The sequence below is a fragment of the Neolamprologus multifasciatus genome, chromosome 2 (genome assembly GCF_963576455.1).
Source record: "Neolamprologus multifasciatus chromosome 2, fNeoMul1.2, whole genome shotgun sequence".
NCBI lineage: Eukaryota > Metazoa > Chordata > Actinopteri > Cichliformes > Cichlidae > Neolamprologus > Neolamprologus multifasciatus.
In genome coordinates this window covers 33,034,307-33,054,741 of record NC_140440.1, presented here as the reverse complement: position 1 = coordinate 33,054,741, position 20,435 = coordinate 33,034,307, and the positions used below count along the sequence as shown (strand labels likewise).

At 39.7% G+C, this 20,435-nt stretch overlaps 2 protein-coding genes across 3 annotated transcripts in view; one reads left to right on the top strand and one right to left on the bottom strand.

The window, feature by feature from the left end:
* The first annotated feature begins 1,661 nt into the window (after positions 1 to 1,661).
* On the top strand, positions 1,662 to 5,609 carry cd40lg (CD40 ligand). Its single transcript, XM_085179150.1, has 4 exons — positions 1,662 to 2,136; positions 2,480 to 2,507; positions 2,607 to 2,708; positions 2,812 to 5,609. The coding sequence occupies exons 1-4, from the start codon at positions 1,774 to 1,776 to the stop codon at positions 3,180 to 3,182; spliced, it is 864 nt and encodes a 287-aa protein (XP_085035276.1). The 5' UTR covers positions 1,662 to 1,773; the 3' UTR covers positions 3,183 to 5,609.
* Positions 5,279 to 20,435, bottom strand: part of arhgef6 (Rac/Cdc42 guanine nucleotide exchange factor (GEF) 6) — a 30,530-nt gene continuing 15,373 nt past the window's right edge. Inside the window, exons 10-22 of one of the 2 annotated variants that reach the window (XM_085179097.1) lie at positions 20,023 to 20,161; positions 19,677 to 19,736; positions 17,530 to 17,676; positions 16,593 to 16,679; positions 15,558 to 15,639; positions 13,579 to 13,694; positions 13,223 to 13,402; positions 11,375 to 11,395; positions 9,761 to 9,857; positions 9,386 to 9,472; positions 9,188 to 9,287; positions 7,387 to 7,441; positions 5,279 to 6,920 (exon numbers count right to left, since the gene is read on the bottom strand). In XM_085179097.1, coding sequence (XP_085035223.1) covers positions 6,798 to 6,920; positions 7,387 to 7,441; positions 9,188 to 9,287; positions 9,386 to 9,472; positions 9,761 to 9,857; positions 11,375 to 11,395; positions 13,223 to 13,402; positions 13,579 to 13,694; positions 15,558 to 15,639; positions 16,593 to 16,679; positions 17,530 to 17,676; positions 19,677 to 19,736; positions 20,023 to 20,161 — 1,294 coding nt within the window. In that variant the 3' untranslated portion in view covers positions 5,279 to 6,797. The remainder of the gene's footprint in view (positions 6,921 to 7,386; positions 7,442 to 9,187; positions 9,288 to 9,385; positions 9,473 to 9,760; positions 9,858 to 11,374; positions 11,396 to 13,222; positions 13,403 to 13,578; positions 13,695 to 15,557; positions 15,640 to 16,592; positions 16,680 to 17,529; positions 17,677 to 19,676; positions 19,737 to 20,022; positions 20,162 to 20,435) is intronic. The other variant, XM_085179106.1, reaches the window with a different exon arrangement.

The window sequence follows — 20,435 nt, the reverse complement described above, 5'->3', positions numbered from 1 at the left end:
AGAATGGTCAGACTGCTTTAAGGTGATAGGAAGGTACCAGTAACTCAAACAACCATCATTACAACAAAAGAAAGTAGAGCATCTGTAAATGCACAGCACATTGGACCTTACAGCAGATTGACTTCAGCGGTAGAAGATCACACAAGGTGCCACAGAGGAAACTAAGGCTACAGAACTGTACAACAGAAGATTGGAAAAATCTTGTCATCTGCTCTGATGAGTCTCGATTTCTGCTGCGACATTCAGATGACGGAGTCATAATTTAGCAAAAGCAGCAAACACATGGATCAATCCTGTGCTGGTGAAATAGTGATGTGGGAGATATTTTCTTGGCATAATTCGGGACCCTTACCACCAGCTGAGCAGGCTGCGCCTCGAATAATTGAAGCACTTCAATAGTAAAAGGAGGTCTAACCTGGTCCCAGCAGTGTATATGAGTGCATGAGTGAATGAATGTCTTTAAAATGTTACACAAAATAAAATCAGATTCCAATTTTCTTCAGTTTTTGACACACAAAAAACATGTGAAAACTCTGTACTGACGTAATTTTAAAGTTAAAAATATTTTTTGAGCCACTAGAGGAGGCAGTGGGCCATTGTAAAGGATTTCTAAAACATTGAACACATTTCTTGTTTAGACAGCTGCATAAAAATAATTGTAACATTTTGTAGATGATATATTACTGTATATTATTATTATTTAAAGTTTTTTTTAAATTGCAGTCTTTTTATGAAATAAAGATCCAGCTTTTATCAAGAAACACTTGTACGTTGGCAAATTTAACCTCCCCCTGATATTATTCACATTTACATGAGTCCAAAATGGAAAATAATTAGTGTGTATAAAACTGTGATAAAAGTCTCTGGGTAACTTTAACTCATATTAGGCTTTTAATCCCAATCACTTATTGTAGTTGGTGTAAAAACTCTTTATTGTATATTTTCAGCCACTTGGTTTGGAGATGAAACATTCACTGTCTAATAGCGACTTACACAGGGACACGCTGCACTGTGCTGTACGCACAACTCTGTAAGCAACCCCACATTAAACAGTTTTCACTTTAGCTTAACCAACATGTGTGGGCTAAAAAAAAAAAAGTCAATGGTAGGTCTCATTCCAGACAAATCCGCTACCACAACTAAGCACATTTCACATATCCTGCGGTCGTTAACGGTGTTGTATATCTAAATGGACACGCCATGGTGTGGACTGTAGCCAGTAAACTCTCAACAGATTCAACTAAGTTTGAGTTTGGTCAGTTCGTCAACATGAATTAAAGTTAGGTTGAAGTTGAAAATTAACCATGATGATCCTGTGGTTACACGGCTAACTTTAATCTTTACTCCAGTGAACAATAGCACTAGTCTTTAGAAGGAATAGCTCAGTATATATGATGCCTTAGATATAGTGTTACGTTTGTCTGCTTCTGACTTTAGGCTGACCAGATAAAGTCTGCGAGAAAGATGTGAAAATAAACGGTGTGAAAATACTACTGAACTCTTAATATAGATCTTTGTGTCTCTATGTGACTATGTGTGTGCCATGTGATATACAAGTACTTTAAAATACCTTTTAATGTTATAACAGCTTATATGCAAAATTGAAACAGTTTATGGGGATTTGGTTTTGTGGGCCAAAAAAGTGAAAGTAGTATCAGCTAAGTGCACGAGTTCACGTAACAATCACACTACAATGTGCAGCATTATAGACATGCTATAGCTGACACAAAGGAAAATGCAGTGAGGGTTTTTTTAAACCAACATGCACACCACATGTATTCACCAAGTGGCATTTCAAAGACATCTGCATGTCAAAGTACTGAGACCTTCCAGGAAGTAGTCAGACATAAACTCAGATGCTTGAGAGAGGAGCAGTTCAAAAGCGCATGGGATGTCACGGACGTCAGGCCTCTGCAGCTGTCACCGCTCTGCTCTATCATGATCAACACTTACCAGACCAGCCTGGCTCCACCACCGGTGCCTCCGCGCAGCAGGTCCCAGCCGGTCCTCATCCCAGCTTCGCTTCCATCGCAGGGCCACAACAAGGTTCTCGTCCGGTTCTTGGTTGGCGTAGTGGTGCTGCATTTATTTCTTTCACTTGCAGGATTCTTCTACCTGTACTACCATGAACATATGGTAAATCCTTTTTTTTCCTCATTCACTTTGGACCCATTGGATAAAACTGACAGCTTAAACAAAACCAAAATTAACAGTTAAACTCAAAATTCTATTTTCTTCTTATTACATTTTAACAAGTTTATATATTAAATTAATTCAGCTTTATTTTAAAACAGGGAAGTTAAGTATGCAGAATTGGTTAGATCTTTTGCTTCACACATTTTTTTATGCTGTGTGTAATTTTATCTGGCTAATTTTGCATTTAAAAGATAGGAAATGCTGGCGAGGTATGCTTATGAAAACCTCCCTTCAGTAACTTCTTTTACCCATTTCTGATGTTCTACTTTTTTCTTCACTACAGGAAAAACATTTCCCAGCAGAAGATAGAGGTATATTCAGTTCAATCAATACATTTTATATATTAAATAGAAAATAAAAAGATGTAATGGCATTAATTTCTTTAAAAAATTGTTCTCTCTTTTTCTAAGATGGATTGCCCTCATCTCAAAAGCAGGAAATGGACAAACAGGACACCTTCTATAAAGCCTTAGCACGCATGGCAGTTAAGCAAGTTGAAGGAAAGAAAACACGTAAGAATATTACACATTTTTTTCTTTTAAATAAAAAAAATGCAGTGACAAGTTATCAAAAATCTATTAATGAGTGTTTAATTAAACTTCTTTGTCTCTCCAGCGGGTTGTCTTCAGTGGGACACGATGCACTCTGTTCTTAGAGGCATCAACTATTATGAACAGATTTGGCTGACTATTCCAGAGACTGGTTTTTACTACGTCTACTCCAGAGTGACCTTCTCCAAGGGCGATTCTACGCTCCCACTAGCCAGCAAGGTCAAGCTGAGGAAGAACGAGGCAGATAAAAGTATAGAGGATGCAATGAAGGCCTACTGCTACCTGGAGAGCACAAAGAATCCTCACATGTGCACAGCCGCTCAGGGAGATCTGATCCTACTGGAGAAAGGAAACCAACTGAGTCTCTGGGTACAAGACCTCTCACTGGTGGACTACGAAGAAGGCGCAACAAGCTTTGGGATATACAAACTATAAGACTCATACATGGACACATGCGTAGAAAAAAGCTGAAGAATGGGATCTCGTGGATTTATCTACAAAAACACTTTTGAATTAGCTGGCTCAAACGTCTTCGTGGATTAGTTTGGATTTGAGAGACATAATTTATTACACCAGATATTTTTTTTTTAGTTATTTTTCTTTTTGTATCGATTAGTAAAATGTTGTATTTATTGATGTAAATAGATTGTGAAATGAAACTGATATTTAATCTGAAACATTTATACTCTTCTCAGTTTTTCTTGCATCAACCTCACATCAGGAACGAGTCACATTTAAAGGACACGCACACGTTACACCGAAACATCCAAACGAATGAACCACAGGCTTAGCGGTTTAAGGATGAAGGTGCCGAGGTTATACGTGTATGAGCTACATTATCCCACCATGAGGTATATTTTCAAAATATTTTAAGCGGTCATAAGGAAACACCTTCGGGAATAAGTGATGGTTACTTTAACAGGTGTAAAAACACCAAGATTCATCACCAGTAAAACCCCTGATGCTTATCGTGTTCTAGGTTAGCGTGCACCACTATGGTTTTCAATTTCTAGGACACAAACAAACCACAGAGAAGCTGCAGTTTCTCACATCGCCAAATGGGACCACTTAAGGTACAGGCTACCCACCAATTTCAGTGGTAAGAGAGGAAGCAAAGGACCAGTGGTTTAAGCAGAACTTCCAGTCTGCTGCATATTTATCATTTAAATAATGCAGCCGGTAGTTATTTTGATAAATGGGGCATGAACCTTCAATCAGACTCTCAAAACATGCGGTGTATAATTTAAAAATCCAAAGTTCCCCACTTCAGTTTGAAATACAGGAATTCTTAATGAAAACCATTAAATATCAAATACAGTTCAGACCATTTAGATTTTAGAGTTCAAACCTGAAGACTATTGCTCTCCAGTTCTGAGTGATTTTACTCTAACCTGTCTGGTGACTACGTTTTTGTTTGTTTGTTTGTTTCAGCTGTAATCTGTCTAGTTTAAGTTCTTTTTAATACTGTAAATGATGAGTAATATAAAATTCTACCAAACACCCTCAACACCTTCGACATAACAAAACCTACCACACGGTCACTGTGACAGTGGAGTACAAGAGCATGGAAAGTGTGAATCTCTATGGAGGTGTACAAAGTTGCAGAGGAGGTAGATTCTTAGAGAATGTCATCTATTCTAGTCACTCCTTCCATCCTGTTTCTCAGTACCGCATCTGAGCAACATGCAAACTCCTGAACCACACACACACGATGAACACAGCATGGAAAAGCCTCTCTCTGTGGATTTCCAGTGTGAATGAAGGAACGCCGTTCGTGCCGTTAGTAGAAATCTTAAGGAGTTTTCCGTTACTCGCTTGGATAAATCAATACCAAATGCCGAGCTCCGCGTATTATATTAAAGTTTTAATAAAAGAATGATCATACCAAACATAAAGTACAGGGTATCTAGAAAAACAAAAAGCATTACAATACTTGCAACAACAATAATTGCATAGAACAGTCTTTCAAAAACAAAAACACACAGTGGTCTGGAGAAAAGATTTCAGATAAACGGGTTAAAAGTTGGATTTCAACTCCGTTTCCACCAGTAAGTGCTCACTGAGACTATTGGGAATTTGAAACGACAGTATGCGGCGCTTATGAGAGCAGTTTTTACAGAAAGAGCGGTAACGTTACTCTCAGCAGCGAACGTGACGAGACGGACTCGCACCTCTGTACAGGAAGCAGCAGTAATGCCGGATAAAATCTAGATGCTATCAGTGTCCCAATTCAAATAATGCAGGTCAGCTTCAGCACCTGAGCAGCCATGCTCAAGCTAGACAGTGACCCTGTTACTGATGTACCAGTGCTGCCCTGTATCATACACAGTGCTTCAGAGTCTCTGTAAAGAGGCGCTCGACATCTATGCCAACAGCACTTCACATACAGTAAATCAATAGGATACATTTTGAGTCATTTTTAATAATAATAAATTTGATCACCATCAAGAGACTTAATTAAATAAAGGCAAATGAAATATAATGAATACTTAACTCGAACTTTTTTTGGTCAATAAATTGTATTTTTTTAATTTATTGTGTTTTCTCCAACTTGGGCCCACCATGCTGGGACCAACCCAGAGGGTCAGTTAGTAAAGCAGTCACTTATTGCATTTCAGAAGCATCTACTGCCTCTCTGCAGTGCAGTAAGATAAGGAAACAGTGTTGACGGTGCACACGCTAAAACCACATAAGGAAATGTACCGTTGAGAGTCCTCGAGAGGCTGTTAAGCCCCGTTTTCTTTTATAGACACACTAAAAGCTCGAGCCATTTATTACAGCACACCACCCATGATATTTCAATATGCACTATTTAGTTTATTCACCCCTTCAGGAGGCACTTAAAAAAAACATAAAAACAAATAGCTGAGCTTTACTCTACACCGACAATTTCCTCTCTCCATCAGCTCAACAGGAACCCACAAGGATACCATAGAAGCTGCAAAACAAAAACATCGAAATTCTCAAGGCGTGCTCTTTTACGAAAGTAATCTTTCCTCCTATGTGATACAAAAAAAAATATTTTCCCTTGGCTTAAAGCCGGGGGATTTTTCTTTTTCCTGCCTGTACATATCAGTGTAGTTTATTCAAAGACGGACATAAAGGCAGCAGAACAATATCTAAAAAGCCAACACACACCCATGCTTGGGTGAACAATAAATAGCTATGCAATTTATATGTTAAAAGGATTCTTGGATATATTTCAGTACGAAGAGTAAGGGTAACGTCTTTGTTATTATTTGTGTACTCTTGTATAATAAAAGATACATAGTAAGATCTTTCCTATTTTAATATGCAGCTGCATCCCTGATAGCTTTGGACTATATATCTGAATTTGTCGATTATGCAGAAGTCACATTGATACATGTACATTCATGCAGTTTTTAAATAAACGATGACGGGCTCTGTTTTAAAACTATGATTGCGACGATGAGCTGACCTGATTGTTTGCCTAAAAAGCAGCCTGGAAATGTGTAATGCGAATGTCTAGAATAATACACACAAAAAACAAATCACACATACAAAAGAGAGATTTCCCCCCCCAAAAAAATCTATTTTCCCCATAGGGACCCTTATGCCAAATAAAATACAACAATGACAAAGTCATGACGTGAAAAGAATAAAATCAGTCCCCTTGATAACAGAGGTGCATGCAAGAGAACACCCATTAAAATTAATGGCTTCATGCTCCTTTTCTATTTAAATGAAGCAAAAGAAATGGCGGCAAACTCTCTGTCTTTGTCCCAAAATTCTTCCATTTGGGGGGGATTGCTTGTTTCGTCTTGGTTCAGCTGAGCTGCTTCAGAAAGAAGCGCGTGTACAGTCTCGTCTCGGTCGGGAAGAAAGAAATCGAGCTCCAGTACCCCTGAGAGCAAGTCCAAGCCTGCTCTGTGTGATTGAAATGTGATAACACAACATAGATACACAAATACACACACGCACACGTCTGACACTTTCTGCCCCCCCACCCCACCCCGCAAGCGTTGTTGCAGAAATGTTGACACATACACGCGCAGCCACAAACGAATGCTGATGATTGGATGGTTGTGCTCAGTGGGCGCCGTCGTCCCAGCCGCAATCGTTCTTCTGCTTAGCCAGTTTACGGACAAGCCTCTCGAGCTCCTTGCGAGACTTCTGCTCCTCCTCCAGAAACTGCTTCATCCACTTATTCTCCTGCCACACATTGTGGAAAATAACAAAGTTAAGATCTATCAGAGCCTTTCAAGCACGCGTTTCACAATTTGAGGACATTTAAATTCAGTTCACTTCTCACTCACTGCCAAGCGCCCCCCCCCCCAAAACACCAAACCTTTAAATATTTTATTGAGGATATACGTCTAAATAGCGAGCAGTCAATTTTTGAACACGAGAGTCTCCTTTGTGCTTGCACTCATTTCTTTCATCTCGTCTGCTCTCGGTTTCACCGTGTATGCGTAAAAGCCCCACTTCCCCACACATGGAGCAGAACTCGAGTTGGAAAAAACGAAATGATTTCATTACCAGAATTAAACGCTGAAAGTGACTGATTATAAATGTCCAAATGACCAAACAAGAGAAAAGCAATCAGGAAAGGAAACAGAGCGACTGCTGCCCTGAGACGAACTATATTCTTGCATCAGTAATCTCCAGTCTCACTCACCTTTTTAAGCTCATGAACCTCATCCTTTAAAGCATACACGGCATCAACCAGACTCCTGAAAAAAGGATAGCATAGTGTTTGTGTTAGGGCTGGGCGATATGACCCAAAATTCATATCTCGATATTTTTTACCTGGACGGCGATATAAGATGTATATCTCGATATTTTTTTTTAAAGCCATAAAGTAAGAACAAAAAGAGAGTTCTTAGTCAAAGCTGTGTCCCAGATGTCACACAGGCACTTTTATTAACATAGAGCATAGATGTACATAAAATTTACTCAAAAATAAATTATGAGCATTTATTAAATAATAATGCTCCATAAATAAAAGAAAACAATGTTGTTTTTGTGCATAACAAAAAGCTCACAATTGTGCAGTCAAAATATAAACTAAAAGACGCAGAGCATAGTAACAAAGACAGATTTCACAGCTGCTCTGTTCCCAACTTCTACTGTGTGACTGACAGCCTTGAGTTTGAAATCCTCTTCGTAACCACGTCTCTTAACAGGTGCCATTTATGGCCCTTATACACAGTAGGGTAATATTACATTGAAGCAGAGTACGTATCACTCCGCGAGGCTCCTCGGTAGCCGTAATGCTCCGACAATCCATCAAGCGGTGCAGCTCCGTAGCTTACCAAAGTCGTACTAAAACATTTTTTGACAGATTGCTGAGCGCCGTGTACCACATTAAATCAGTTCGCGGCCATCAAGCACAACCAGAATTCATACATTAGGCGCGCTGTCAACTTTTGAGAAAATGAAAGGATTTTAGGCTGTGCAGCGCCTCTGGGCTGCATGGCGTTAGCGTGACTAGCTCGTTAGCGTGGTTAGCTAGCTAACACGTTGACGACGTCCAGCCAGTGTTGCCAACTCCTCAGTAAGGAAAATCGCTATTGGTTGTCCTAAAAGTCGCTAGAAGTCGCTAAATGACGTCATCACCTAATTTGCATAATTGGTCATGCTAATGTAATTGTAGCCTACGCTGCTGGAGAGAGAAATAACATCGTGGACGAGACATAAAGTGAGCAAAAAACGTCCTAAATGCATTTAGAATTTATTTAGAACTACAAATTAAATTTCTTTTAGCAATTATTGTTTTTTGTAATGTCTTTCACGTCTTTTTTTAGCGACTTTTTATAGAAAAAAAGTCGCTAGGGGGTCTGAAAACTCGCTAAATATAGCGACAAAGTCCCTAAGTTGGCAACACTGCGTCCAGCCCCACGCACGGGGCGATGCGCAGTAACTCGTTAACGGAGATTTGCCGTGTCCATCTTGTCGCTTCCTGCACGTGAAGCGATGGGGGAGGCGGGGGAGTTGTGTTCAGTGAAGGAGAGGCGAGGCCGAGTAATGTTGCGTAAAGACAAAAGTGAACGAAAGAGAGGCAAACTTGCGGCTCCACAAGTATAGTTATAACGTAACATAGACTATATCGATATAGAGGATATTGTCACATCTTATATCTCGTATAAAAATATATCGATATTTTTTAAAAACTCGATATATCGCCCAGCTCTAGTTTGTGTCATACTTCAAGATATGATATGCACGCTTTAAACACCCTCTCCATCTCAAAGAAAGCTAATTATTTTGCACTTCAAACACATATCTATGTACATCTATACCCACACATATATGGTTGATAGACAGCATCTCAACAGGTTAAATGGGATTAACATCAAGATTCAGCAGCAGATAGATTCAGAGCTTTATAACAACATAAAGCTCTGAATCTATCTGCAAAAAAAGTAAATCTGAATTGAAGGACACATAAAAAGAGTACTAAGTAACACTATTCTTACTTTTCCTCAATAACCGTCTGCCCGTTGCTCTTCATTTCCTCCACAATGATCTTCTCTTCCTCTGGCAGGAGCACCTGAGGGACACACTCTTTCCGTACCGCTGTTTAAACACACACACAAAATAATGATAAAGCTAAAATCATTAGAGCATAACTCTAATTACAGACAATTCGTCCACATCATTCTGCAAATACACACCCGTGGTGCTCTGATGCAGGCTGGCTCCCGTGCAATATGCCTCAATCACCCTCAGAATCTGAGCATCCTCCTCTAGAGCAACCGTACCTGTAAAAACCAGAGATTGCCATTATTACACAGCACTCTGCTCAAATGAATGCAAATGACATTAGAGGTGTAAGGTAAGAGGTTTGTTCTGTGTGCGCTCTTCTTCATTGTTCATTTTAAGATAAAGCAGCGCTGCAGAAGCCCCAAGTCTGCTCTAGTGATTTCTAAACCACATATGTTACATTATTTCTGAGCACCATCATTAAAAGAACATAACGTCTTGTTTAAAAGCTTGTTTTGAGCAATGCTTTACACCTCCCGTTCCCTAATATAAGGCAAGACACTTACTTCTTCTCGTGTGAATGTCATCATCAGAGGGCTTGCGCTCTTTCCTCCTATTTCCTGGCAAGAACTTCTTCATAGGCCGTGGGCTCTTGCTGGTATCCTGGAGGTGGTCGACAATAAACTAAGTACATCTCTGTACACAAAATCCCTCCTCCTACACACACAGAGCAACGCACTTCTGAAAGCCAGTGGTCCAAACCAACCAGAATGCAAGCTTAAAGGGATGTGCATCCCACGTGAATAAACATCAGTAAACACACAACACACACACAAATCCATCAACAAACACAGCAGCAAGCATGTGATGATGACCAAGACCAAATTAGCCAGTGATCTGTGTTAATATGTATCTTGCCTACCAGAGTTTTACAAAAAAACAAACAAACTATGACTTATTTCATCACCTTTTTTTTTTTTAAATCTACATCTTTACCCACATCCCACTACAGCAACAGCAGAAGAAAAATACTTTCAATATAAAAGCTTTATCTGTGGTCTGCATCAATTAGAAAACCATGAGAAAGGATCTTATCTAAATGTTTTAAACCATGTGGTTTTATGAGCTGCTTTGATGACTAATTAACGTGTTAAAAACGATTCCTAAGTCACGGTGAGGCTGATGTACTTGTACCATTACATACAGGTGCTGCAAAATGACTTAAGAACATCTTATGACGTCATTTGCCCCGCGTCCTTGGCTGGAACTGAAAAGTCGGTCGAACACGCGACTGGAAACAGGTGATTCATGGGACATCCCTAAACTTCACTGATTTTCTCGTAAGAATCGGGAGGACGGAGTGACTCCTGGTTGTCACCACCTGTCTTTTGAAACCTCTAAAGAGGCCGTGGGACTTACAATAACGCAGGTGCGCGGCGTAAAGGTTGTTTCCCTATATTGGTTTTGTGTGCGGGGAAGTCATTTCCCAAAGTCGAAGGAAAGGTAGATTCAGGTGCTGTTCCATTAGCAACTCGGCAATTACTCAAGCGCGGAATGACCTCACGCGTAAAAGGTTATGAAGTATATGTATATGAAGCTATTTTGGCTAACGTGTTAAACGACTGCTTGATCTGACTGAGCTGAGCTTTTCCGCTCATTTAGAAGTTGGTGTTTAAACTTGTGCACCTGTCTGGATCAAATACAAAAATAAACACTATATCACTATGCATGGAGAACAGTTTCCACCAGGTTTTCCATTAAATAAAATTGAACTTCAATGAAGTGGGATGTCATCTAAGCCATAAAAGCATACTTAGTCTGCTGATAATTTAAATGTGGAAACATATTCATGGCTGAATGACTGTAGACCTCAATATGCTGTGCCTACAAGTCCAAAAATAGCTTCCCTAGTACAATTTTCTTCTATCGCTCCTTCAGAAAAGGATTTCAAAAGATAGCTGATGCCGTACATGACGACTAGAAGACAAATAGCAGATTTGCGGCACCACAGAAACAGGAAACTAACAGATGACAGCAAAAGAGGGGTGATGCAGAGAGAGCAATGACATGCTAGCTCAACGCTGGAGATAACACACACACACAGGCAACCCCATCCCACCTTTCTGAGCCCACATCCTCCCACACACAGAGAATAGAAACACAGTGAGGTCTAACCTTACCTTCATGATATAAGACATCCTCTACAGAAGGCAGAATGGAGAAAGAGAGAAAGGGGAAAATGTGCATGAAAAATACAATGAGAGGAGGATGCGCTAGTGAGAGTTAACGATGAACATTTTTAAAAACCCGTCTGCCATTCGCCTATTCTTTGTCTGCGCAGAATAGGGCGATTTTGGTTTCGTATAAAGAGAGACGTATAAAGAAAAGAGAAAACTGACAGAAAGCCAGCGATGCATTCAGGACATGTGCATGCAACCTCTGTAAGATAAACAGACCCAGATGGCTGCAAGCATGCTGCTCGCTCCTGTCTTCAAGTTTGTTGTCAAGAAGGCACAAACGCATATTTAAAATACAAGCTATTAAACAAGACAGTTTGCAGATATCACATGTGATACACTGATATCTATTCAACGCGTTACCAGAGTCAAGTCTAACTGAAACTTTTAAACCTGCTGACTTGATACTTTAGTGAAAAGCTTATACCACCCACATAAGACCACACCGTAAACATCACATTGCTCATAGACAAGCAGCTCATAACCACTGATGCAGTCATCATTCTTAAATGCCAGGCACCCTTGGTGACCTTGCTGCCATTACTGGGAAATATTTCCTCAGAACGACACCTTGCCTGCCCATATTTCAGGAACAATTTCAGTAGTTTCGATTTTGTTCCCCTTCTTGCAACTAAAGCTAAAACGATGCTCGCTGCTTGCCTTTGAAAGGCCACTTTAGCTAACTCACACCCTCCACTGTTAATGTCACAGCCATTACCACATTTTCAGAGCCTGTGACCACAAACTTTTTAGCTGCTACGCTCCAAACCATATTTTGTTGCGCTGATGAACAGCATTAATGTGAGTTACTGCATCGCAATACCACAGTTCCTTCTATTAATGGTGTCAGTCTATTTAGGACAACATATCACCAAAATATAAGTTCACTATGTCTCAAAAAATGTAGACCGGTCAACCACTTTATCCAATTGCAATAATCTTAGTAGGAGTCTCAATTCAGAAGAGAGTCCCACATCTCTTCTGGTGCATCAATTTTAAATTAATAATAAAAAAACAACAGAGCTAAATTCCCAAAGTACTGAGTAAAAACATGTGTATATGTTAACTAGTTGAATTGCGACACTGAGAACAAAGAAGCAGCTGTTTGGAACACTTTAGTATTTCAACACCTCGGTACTTCCTGTGCCCGGTGACATTTGAGCCATAGTTAGTGCTGACACTAGAGTGGAGGATAGGACGCTTTGATTTAACCCATATGATGCTTTACTAGTAAAATAATAAATGAATGAATCTATAACTCTAAGTCAAGATAATACTCTAACTATGTCTTTTAAAACTAACTGAAGTGAACCCAGTGCCTCCAAAAACACAAAACACAGTAAAGCGAGGATTTCACACACGTTTGTAATCTCAAACAATTTTCTCTGTCCTGTTAATTCCAGGAATTTTTCATAAAATGAAAGTTAACTTACAAACATGGACTATAACACATACACGCACACCTCTACTTTGTGCTACAAATTTAGTTTGTACATCTGAAAAATGTAACGTTGTAATGTAAAGTTCGTGTGCTTTATTTGTTTTTTAATATTTATTACTTGTCTAGTTTTTATGGCTTGAATTTCATTAGCATTTAATGCGTGATGTAATGGAAGGCTTAATCTAAAACATCACTGTAAGACGTGACAAGTTAACGACAAACACGGATACAGCGGTGGGCAAGCAGAGGAAGGGGACTTCTGCTATTGGTACAGTTTTCTGGCAATGTATCGAATGACTGATACTAAGAGACTGGTGTGGGTTTGTTTGTGCAACTGTGCAATTTTCTACCTCTTTGTAGCCCAGAGCAGCTGAAGGTTTGAGGGGAGGTGCGGGCCGCAGACAGCTGAGAGACCAGGGCTTGCTAATCTTTGGTGGTTCCAGGGGGCCACGGCTGACACTGCTGAAGCTGCCCTGGTGATGTGGGTGAGTGGTGGCGCCGATCATGCTCACTGGTTTACCATCTGCGTTCTGCATTGAACCAGACCAAAGGAAGCAAAGCAAATACATGAGAATTACTGTGCATGTGTGGTGAAACATGAGTCTGCTGTTTGTCACTTTTTGGTTTTCACACCTGGGAACTGTGTAGGATTCACTTTTGGTACTGTTTTGAGTTTATGTATACGTGTGTCTGTCTCTGTCCTAACCTTTGAGATGGTGCTGGCAGGGCTTCCGCCTTTGGTGAAAGGTTGAAGGTGCTCTAGCCATTCCTGTAACTCCTGGGCACTGCTGCAGAATACTGTAATGCGATCAATCATGCTTCCTGCAGCAAATGAGACAACACACAATAAATGAAGAGCTGCTTTCCTTCACAGGTGTTACATGCAGCGTTTACATAGACTCGTGATGGGCATGAATGTCCTCAGAACAATGAGAACGTTTAAGTGACTCAGTGAAGCTCTGCTGATTTACAAAGTCGCCGAGGTCGGGAGAAAGACCCAGACTGTCGGTCTCAGGTGGGGTCTTCAGGAACAGCCCAGGAACCACCAATGCTCAGGCCTGAACAGGGAACTCTTATATCGCCATGGACTGAAAGGGTGCCAACATAGAAAAGAAACCGCTGCCTGGAAAAACGACGTTTTTTCTGGGCAGCGACTAAAATTTCCCACTGCTACTCACATGAACAAGCCAAATGTCTTCTGGATCAAATTTTTTGGTATGATGGGAAAACAATTACATTATTCGGCCACAATGATAAGATGTACCAACTGTAGTTACCAACTGTCAAGCACGGTGGTGGTAGCATCAAGGTGCACTGAGAAACTTGGTAAAGGACATTTAACCAAACATTAGTAGGGGTGTATGTATATTTTTGCCCCTGTTCGGATTGGAGAAAATCTAAAATAAATTAAAAATTGTACAATTATTCTTTCTTTTAAAGTAATTAAAGGTTTATGCTGAATAATTATTCCACCCTGGATAAAGAGCAGTTCACAGAAATCATCTAATGCCCCAAATTACCAGGACATTCACGTCCATGATGAGTGTATGTAAACTTCTGACCACAACTGTACGATTCATAAACCAACGTATGTCACAGCAGGAGCAGTGCCACCCATACTTTATATTTTAGCAATAATCAGAGCATGTTTTGAAAAGCCTTATGGTTCTAATATTGGAAGTCAAGCCACTGAAAATATGAGGTTTCACATTTACAAACAATCACATTTATAACATTTCACATCGTTATACAGAAAACAGCTTGGGGGGGGGAGGGAGGAGGAGGAGGAGGAGGAGGAGGAGGAGGAGGAGAAGAAGAAGAAGGAAAAGGAGAAGGAGAAGAAGGAGAAGAAGAAGGAGGAGAAGAAGGAGGAGGAGAAGGAGGAAAAGGAGAAGAAGGAGAAGAAGGAGGAGGAGGAGAAGGAGGAGAAGGAGGAGGAGGAGGAGAAGAAGAAGAAGGAGGAGGAGGAGAAGAAGGAGGAGAAGAAGGAGGAGGAAAAGGAGGAGGAGGAGGAGGAGGAGGAGAAGAAGAAGAAGAAGAAGAAGGAGGAGAAGAAGGAAAAGGAGAAGAAGGAGGAGAAGAAGGAGGAGAAGGAGGAGAAGAAGAAGGAGGAGAAGAAGGAGAAGGAAAAGGAGAAGAAGGAGAAGAAGAAGAAGAAGAAGAAGGAGGAGGAGGAGGAGGAGGAGGAGGAGAAGGAGGAGGAGGAGGAGAAGAAGGAAAAGGAGGAGGAGGAGGAGGAGGAGGAGGAGGAGGAGGAGGAGAAGAAGAAGAAGGAGGAGGAGGAGAAGGAGAAGAAGGAGGAGGAGAAGGAGAAGAAGGAGGAGAAGAAGGAGAAGAAGGAGAAGAAGAAGAAGAAGAAGGAGGAGGAGGGGGAGGAGGAGGAGGAGGAGGAGGAGAAGAAGAAGAAGAAGAAGAAGAAGAAGAAGGAGGAGGAGGAAAAGGAGGAGGAGGAGAAGAAGAAGAAGAAGAAGAAGAAGAAGAAGAAGGTTGTCCTGAATCACTTCAAATGTTAAATGTTAAACAATTCAATGAATTGGTTGGTCAGATAGTTTATTATTATGTAAGAACAATATCACTGTCCTCTCAAATCTTTTTTTCCTTTATTTTTGTCCTAAAATTTCAGATTTCAGAACAGGATAAGTGGAAGGAAATGGAGGGATGGCTGGTTGGATTTTAGATGCAAACCTGTGATGTCAAAGGCAAAGTGGCAAACGTCTCCTTCTTCCGCGTGCCTCGTTACTGTGGTACCTGTTAGAGGCAGTCTTCCCTGAATGGAGGAAAACCAAAGAGAGAGGAACACTCAAGTGTAAACAAACTAAAATATGCAGAACTGTATATGTCGTGATCAGGAAAAAAAGGTTAATCAAGGAAAATCAGGACAGGATAAAAAATCAGGATAACATTCGGGACAACTGACGTTTAATGAAACACATATATGTAACATGTATATGTAAAGAAAATCTTGAAACTGAGCAACTTCAAATCTTTCTTCAATTTATTCCAAGATAGTATCGACTTCATGCTTTAGACAGTGTTTCCACAACTGATGGAATAGAATGAAAAAGGAAAACCGTGCATATTTAGGATTTATATTTAATACTCTCATCCACTTGGTATTTCAAAAAAAACAAGATAAGGACAAATATAAAGCAGAGATGTGTTTCTGTTAGAGGAGTTAACCTGTGGAATAGTTATGACAGTGATTTAAAAAGGTGTAGTTCATTTTCCTTGTTTAAAGATATGTTTAAAAAGAGAGTATTACAAAAATATATATATATCAAGAATGAAAAGAGCAAAAAAGAGAGAAAAAAAACCAACTCTTGATTCTTTTGCTTTGATGTAGTTACTTATCTAAGGTGGAAAGCTTTTTTTTTCTTGTTTGTTTTTGCTTTGCTTTGTTTTATTATTTGCTTCGAGCCCTGTGTACAGGAGCTGTATGCAAAAAGATCTTTTGTTAAAAGGGCGTAATAAGCAAATGCTTCAGCCAATACCTTTTGATTAGCCTTGTCTCATGCTTTCTTGCTTTGTGGTAGATCTTTGTTCTGTCTTCACTGAGATATTTGAATGCTAATCAATAAAACATCACTCACAGTATTTATTTATTGCATAGGCTGCTGTTTGCAGCTGACCGAATACATTAAGTTTGACTAAACCATAAATCAGCCACGAGTTCGTCCGCGTTTTCAAAGCGTTTCTCTAGATGGGAGGTAAACGACATACCTGATAAATAAAGCCACTCATCCGGGGACTGGCAGACAGCATTACTAACACATTCGGGAAAAGCATAAGGTAGCGCTCCTCTTTTTCCTAAAAGAGAGACACAGTAATTATTTTTGCAAACCTATTGTGAAGGTTGGAAAATGCATTTTCAACAACAACATTGATCGGTTATCTTTTTCTTGAGTTATTCAAGGTAAACCAAAGTGATTCATTGCACTTCTTTGCAAGAAGCCGTTTCAGGTTTTCCCTCCTAATGTGACAAAAAAAGTGAGCGTATTTTAGCTCTGGTTGCAGCAGGCCAGTTTGGGAAAACACTCGCTTGTTATATGAATGGAAATTCAAATGAGCTATGAAACAAATATGGTAATTGTTATGCTGGTTGGAAAGCGGTTGGCAGTGATTAAAAAAAAAAAAAGGGAGGGAGGGTGAATCCAAATGTGTATCTTGGGCTTTCTTCCAACCACGGACTACGAATCGACCCCTACACAGAAACCACACATGAAAGAGGAGACGGCTTTTAGGTCTGCCTATGGCCTACTTAGGTTTCAGTTCTCATACTTGAGGGGGGTAATAATTTAGTAACAAAGGGGAACAGATTTCCGCACCTACAGTTCCTGAAAACTAGAAACTAAGCTTGTTTTAAAGATTGCTACACTGCTGGATCTCAACAGGAAAAGAGAAAAATGTATTACAGATAAATTATCTTTTAATTAACAACAACTATTTGTTGTTATGAGAGAGCTGGAAAGGAGCCAGGCAGCTTAATTAACTTTAATGCTACAAGGACTGGCTTTCAGAAATGGGAAAATACTACCAAACCTCTACACATATTCTAAACTAACAAAAGGATATTTTGTATTTAGTATTATTGCGGCAGTTCCACTAGAGTTTGGCTGAATGAGCTTTTTCTCATTTAGGAAAACCTCATCTCTCTCACCTCACTGCAGCCATTTCTCACATGGACCTGGGACGTGTACGCCACTTGACCGAGACTCTTCATGCTTTCTCCCTCCCAGCCCCGCACAGGTTCTGACAAGATCTGCAGCTCCAGGTTCTTGCGCTTCCGCAGATCCTGGCACTGTGTCTTAAGCACACAAGCACACACAAGATTACAAAACTGTGCAACATGCTGGTGAAAATAAATCTGATATTTTTCCGGACCCTTTTTTCTTGCCTTTTAGAACTACTGAGTAACAAGCAGCAGGATATTCTCTCCCCGCTGTGGATATGGCTTTGAAAATGTAACCATTGGCATGTACGTAAAAAGCATCAAAACTAGCATGCAACATAAAGTAGTACATTTTTCAGGTGCTGTGCAGGGGTTCTCCCTCTTCAAGCAGAAAAAAGTGACAATGCAACATTATCACTTTCCACTGCACGTCAATCAAAAATTAGGGTTTTTTTTGTTTGTTTTTTTAAAGAGCATTGTAAATTAGCATAGCATTTCTAAAGTACCAGAGATCCTAACCACAACTCAAAACACACAAAGAAACGTCAGACTTGCAAATTACAACAGGGAGTGATAAGTGATGCCTTTTTTGTTTCCCCAGTTTCCTGTGTAGAAGAAACGAGTGAGTCACTTTATCTGCTCTTATGAGGAAGTCAAAGCAATACTGGGGAATTTGTGTCTCAGGGTGGCGTTCGCTCAGGTATAGTGCGGTTGCTCGTTTCTAATCCAGCTCTTTTAAGATGGCATTTCAGTTCCCACCCACCTTAGGAACAATACGATCACTCAACTTAAAGCAGAAAAAAGGATCACTGCATTGTTTCTGGTTTTTTTCCCCTATCAGAGCTCTGCTTGATTATGAGGAATTGTGCTAAACTACACTGAAATGAAAACATGTAAACACGAAATTGAAAGCGTGATAACATTATTTACCAAGAGCGTCATTTTCACCATTAACCAGTTCCTTATTAGCGTGCGTATTAGCAGCACAATGGCTTTTATGCATCACCATTTTCTACAACTAGTAACCATTTTCCCTCAGCTACCATCCAAGTCCTGTTTAATAACAATATGTAAGGATAAGAAGCTTTACTTTGTATAAGCCTCGTTACAGAAGACTGCACTGTAACATAAGCAGTCACTCCCTATTATCTGCAGCTGATCTGTTTTTGTTCAAAAGAAACTACAAGTGTTAGTTTCCAAATAACTGCATCGAGCTTTTTTAACTCAGAATACAGTTTTCATTATTTTATAAAACTGCTTACTCTTTACACCAAGATCCAACACTGAAGCACACAGCTACTGAAACGACTTCACCAACTATTCAGCTATTCTTAGTAAATGGATTACACCTTGAAAAAACTGCAGATTTATGCATTTGTCATTAACTGCCTTAGCGAAACCTAAATTGGCGAATAATGTGCAGGCAAGACCTCACTGTAATTACTACTGCTGGGCACTATTAACACTAGCACACTTAAGCAGTGGTCCCAACCCCCGGGAAACGGACCGGTATCGGTCCGTGAGTAGTTTAGTACCGGGTTGAGGCTCGGGTGTTAAATTGATGGTTTTCAGGTTTTTTTTTTATCATTTTTATCGTTAACTCGGTTTCCCTGGGTCTTTTCCCGTGTGTTATGAATAAAATCATTTTTTGCTACCGATACTGGTTTTATTTTGTTGTATTTATCCGCGACACCTTAAAGGCCGGTCCGTGAAAATATTGTCAGACATAAACTGGTCCGTGGCGCAAAAAAGGTTGGAGACCGCCACACTACAGGATAAATGAGTGCTTTATAATGACTAAAAAGGTTGAAAATGTACTCAGAAATCCTACAGTATATTAATTTTACTAAAACATACTATGATTGACTTAAATAGTTGATGTGCAATGTATGTGCAATGTGCTGTTAAATGTTAAAGAGTATTGATGACAATTAATTACTATTCAAGATTATTACTCTGGGAAAAAATGACATTTTAATCAATATAATCCATATTATTAATTTCATGCAAAATGTATTTTTTTTGGATAGTAAGGGTGGTAAGGTAGCACGATCCTGTAAGGAGGAAATCCAGGAGCTTCACAGTCTGTCATGACATTATCCAGGAACGAAGTGAACTCGATCTTTTTGACTTACCAAAAGGCTCCTAAACGCCGCTGTTGCCTTTACAATGTCAGTGTAGTCAGGGTGGGCTTCCTGCGGTGCAAATGAACATTACAGGTTTAAACAGAACAGTCTTTATCCTAAAGGAATACAAGAGCACATACAGGTATACTGTGCAACACAACGGGAATTCAAAGACTGAAAAAAATCATTTAATGCAAGTTGTTTAATTTATGAAAACACATAGTGTAACTTTAATGGTAGTTTAGCTTCTGTAAGTAAAACAAGTGAATAAAACACAGTAAAAAAATATGATATTGTATTTATACTTGTATATAATGTCAGTATGCTTGTTATATGTGTATGCTCTCTCCTTTACCTCCACATGTCTCTCTAGCTCCTGTAGCAGGGTAGGGTATTTTTCAAGCCTCATGAAGGGCTTACTGAGGCTGGTGGTCAGGGTCATGACCCCTCCAGTACTTGCTCCATGGCTCTCCATGAACTTCTCAAGTTCCTCACTAAGAAAACACACACACAAATATACTATTTATAGGCAATATTTTCTTTTTTTCTTTTTTAAAAAGTGTGTCCAGGGATGAAGTACAGAGGGGGGGAAACAAAAAATCAAAGATTACGGGTAACAAGAAAAAAGTCTTTGAGTCTAGATTGCATGCAAGCTGTAAGCCAGGTATTTATAAATAATTATATAAACCTTTGTTTTTACTATATAATAAATTGTAAGATAAGCTTTAAAATGATAACACAACCATGTATTTCTTGCTGTGCTGAACT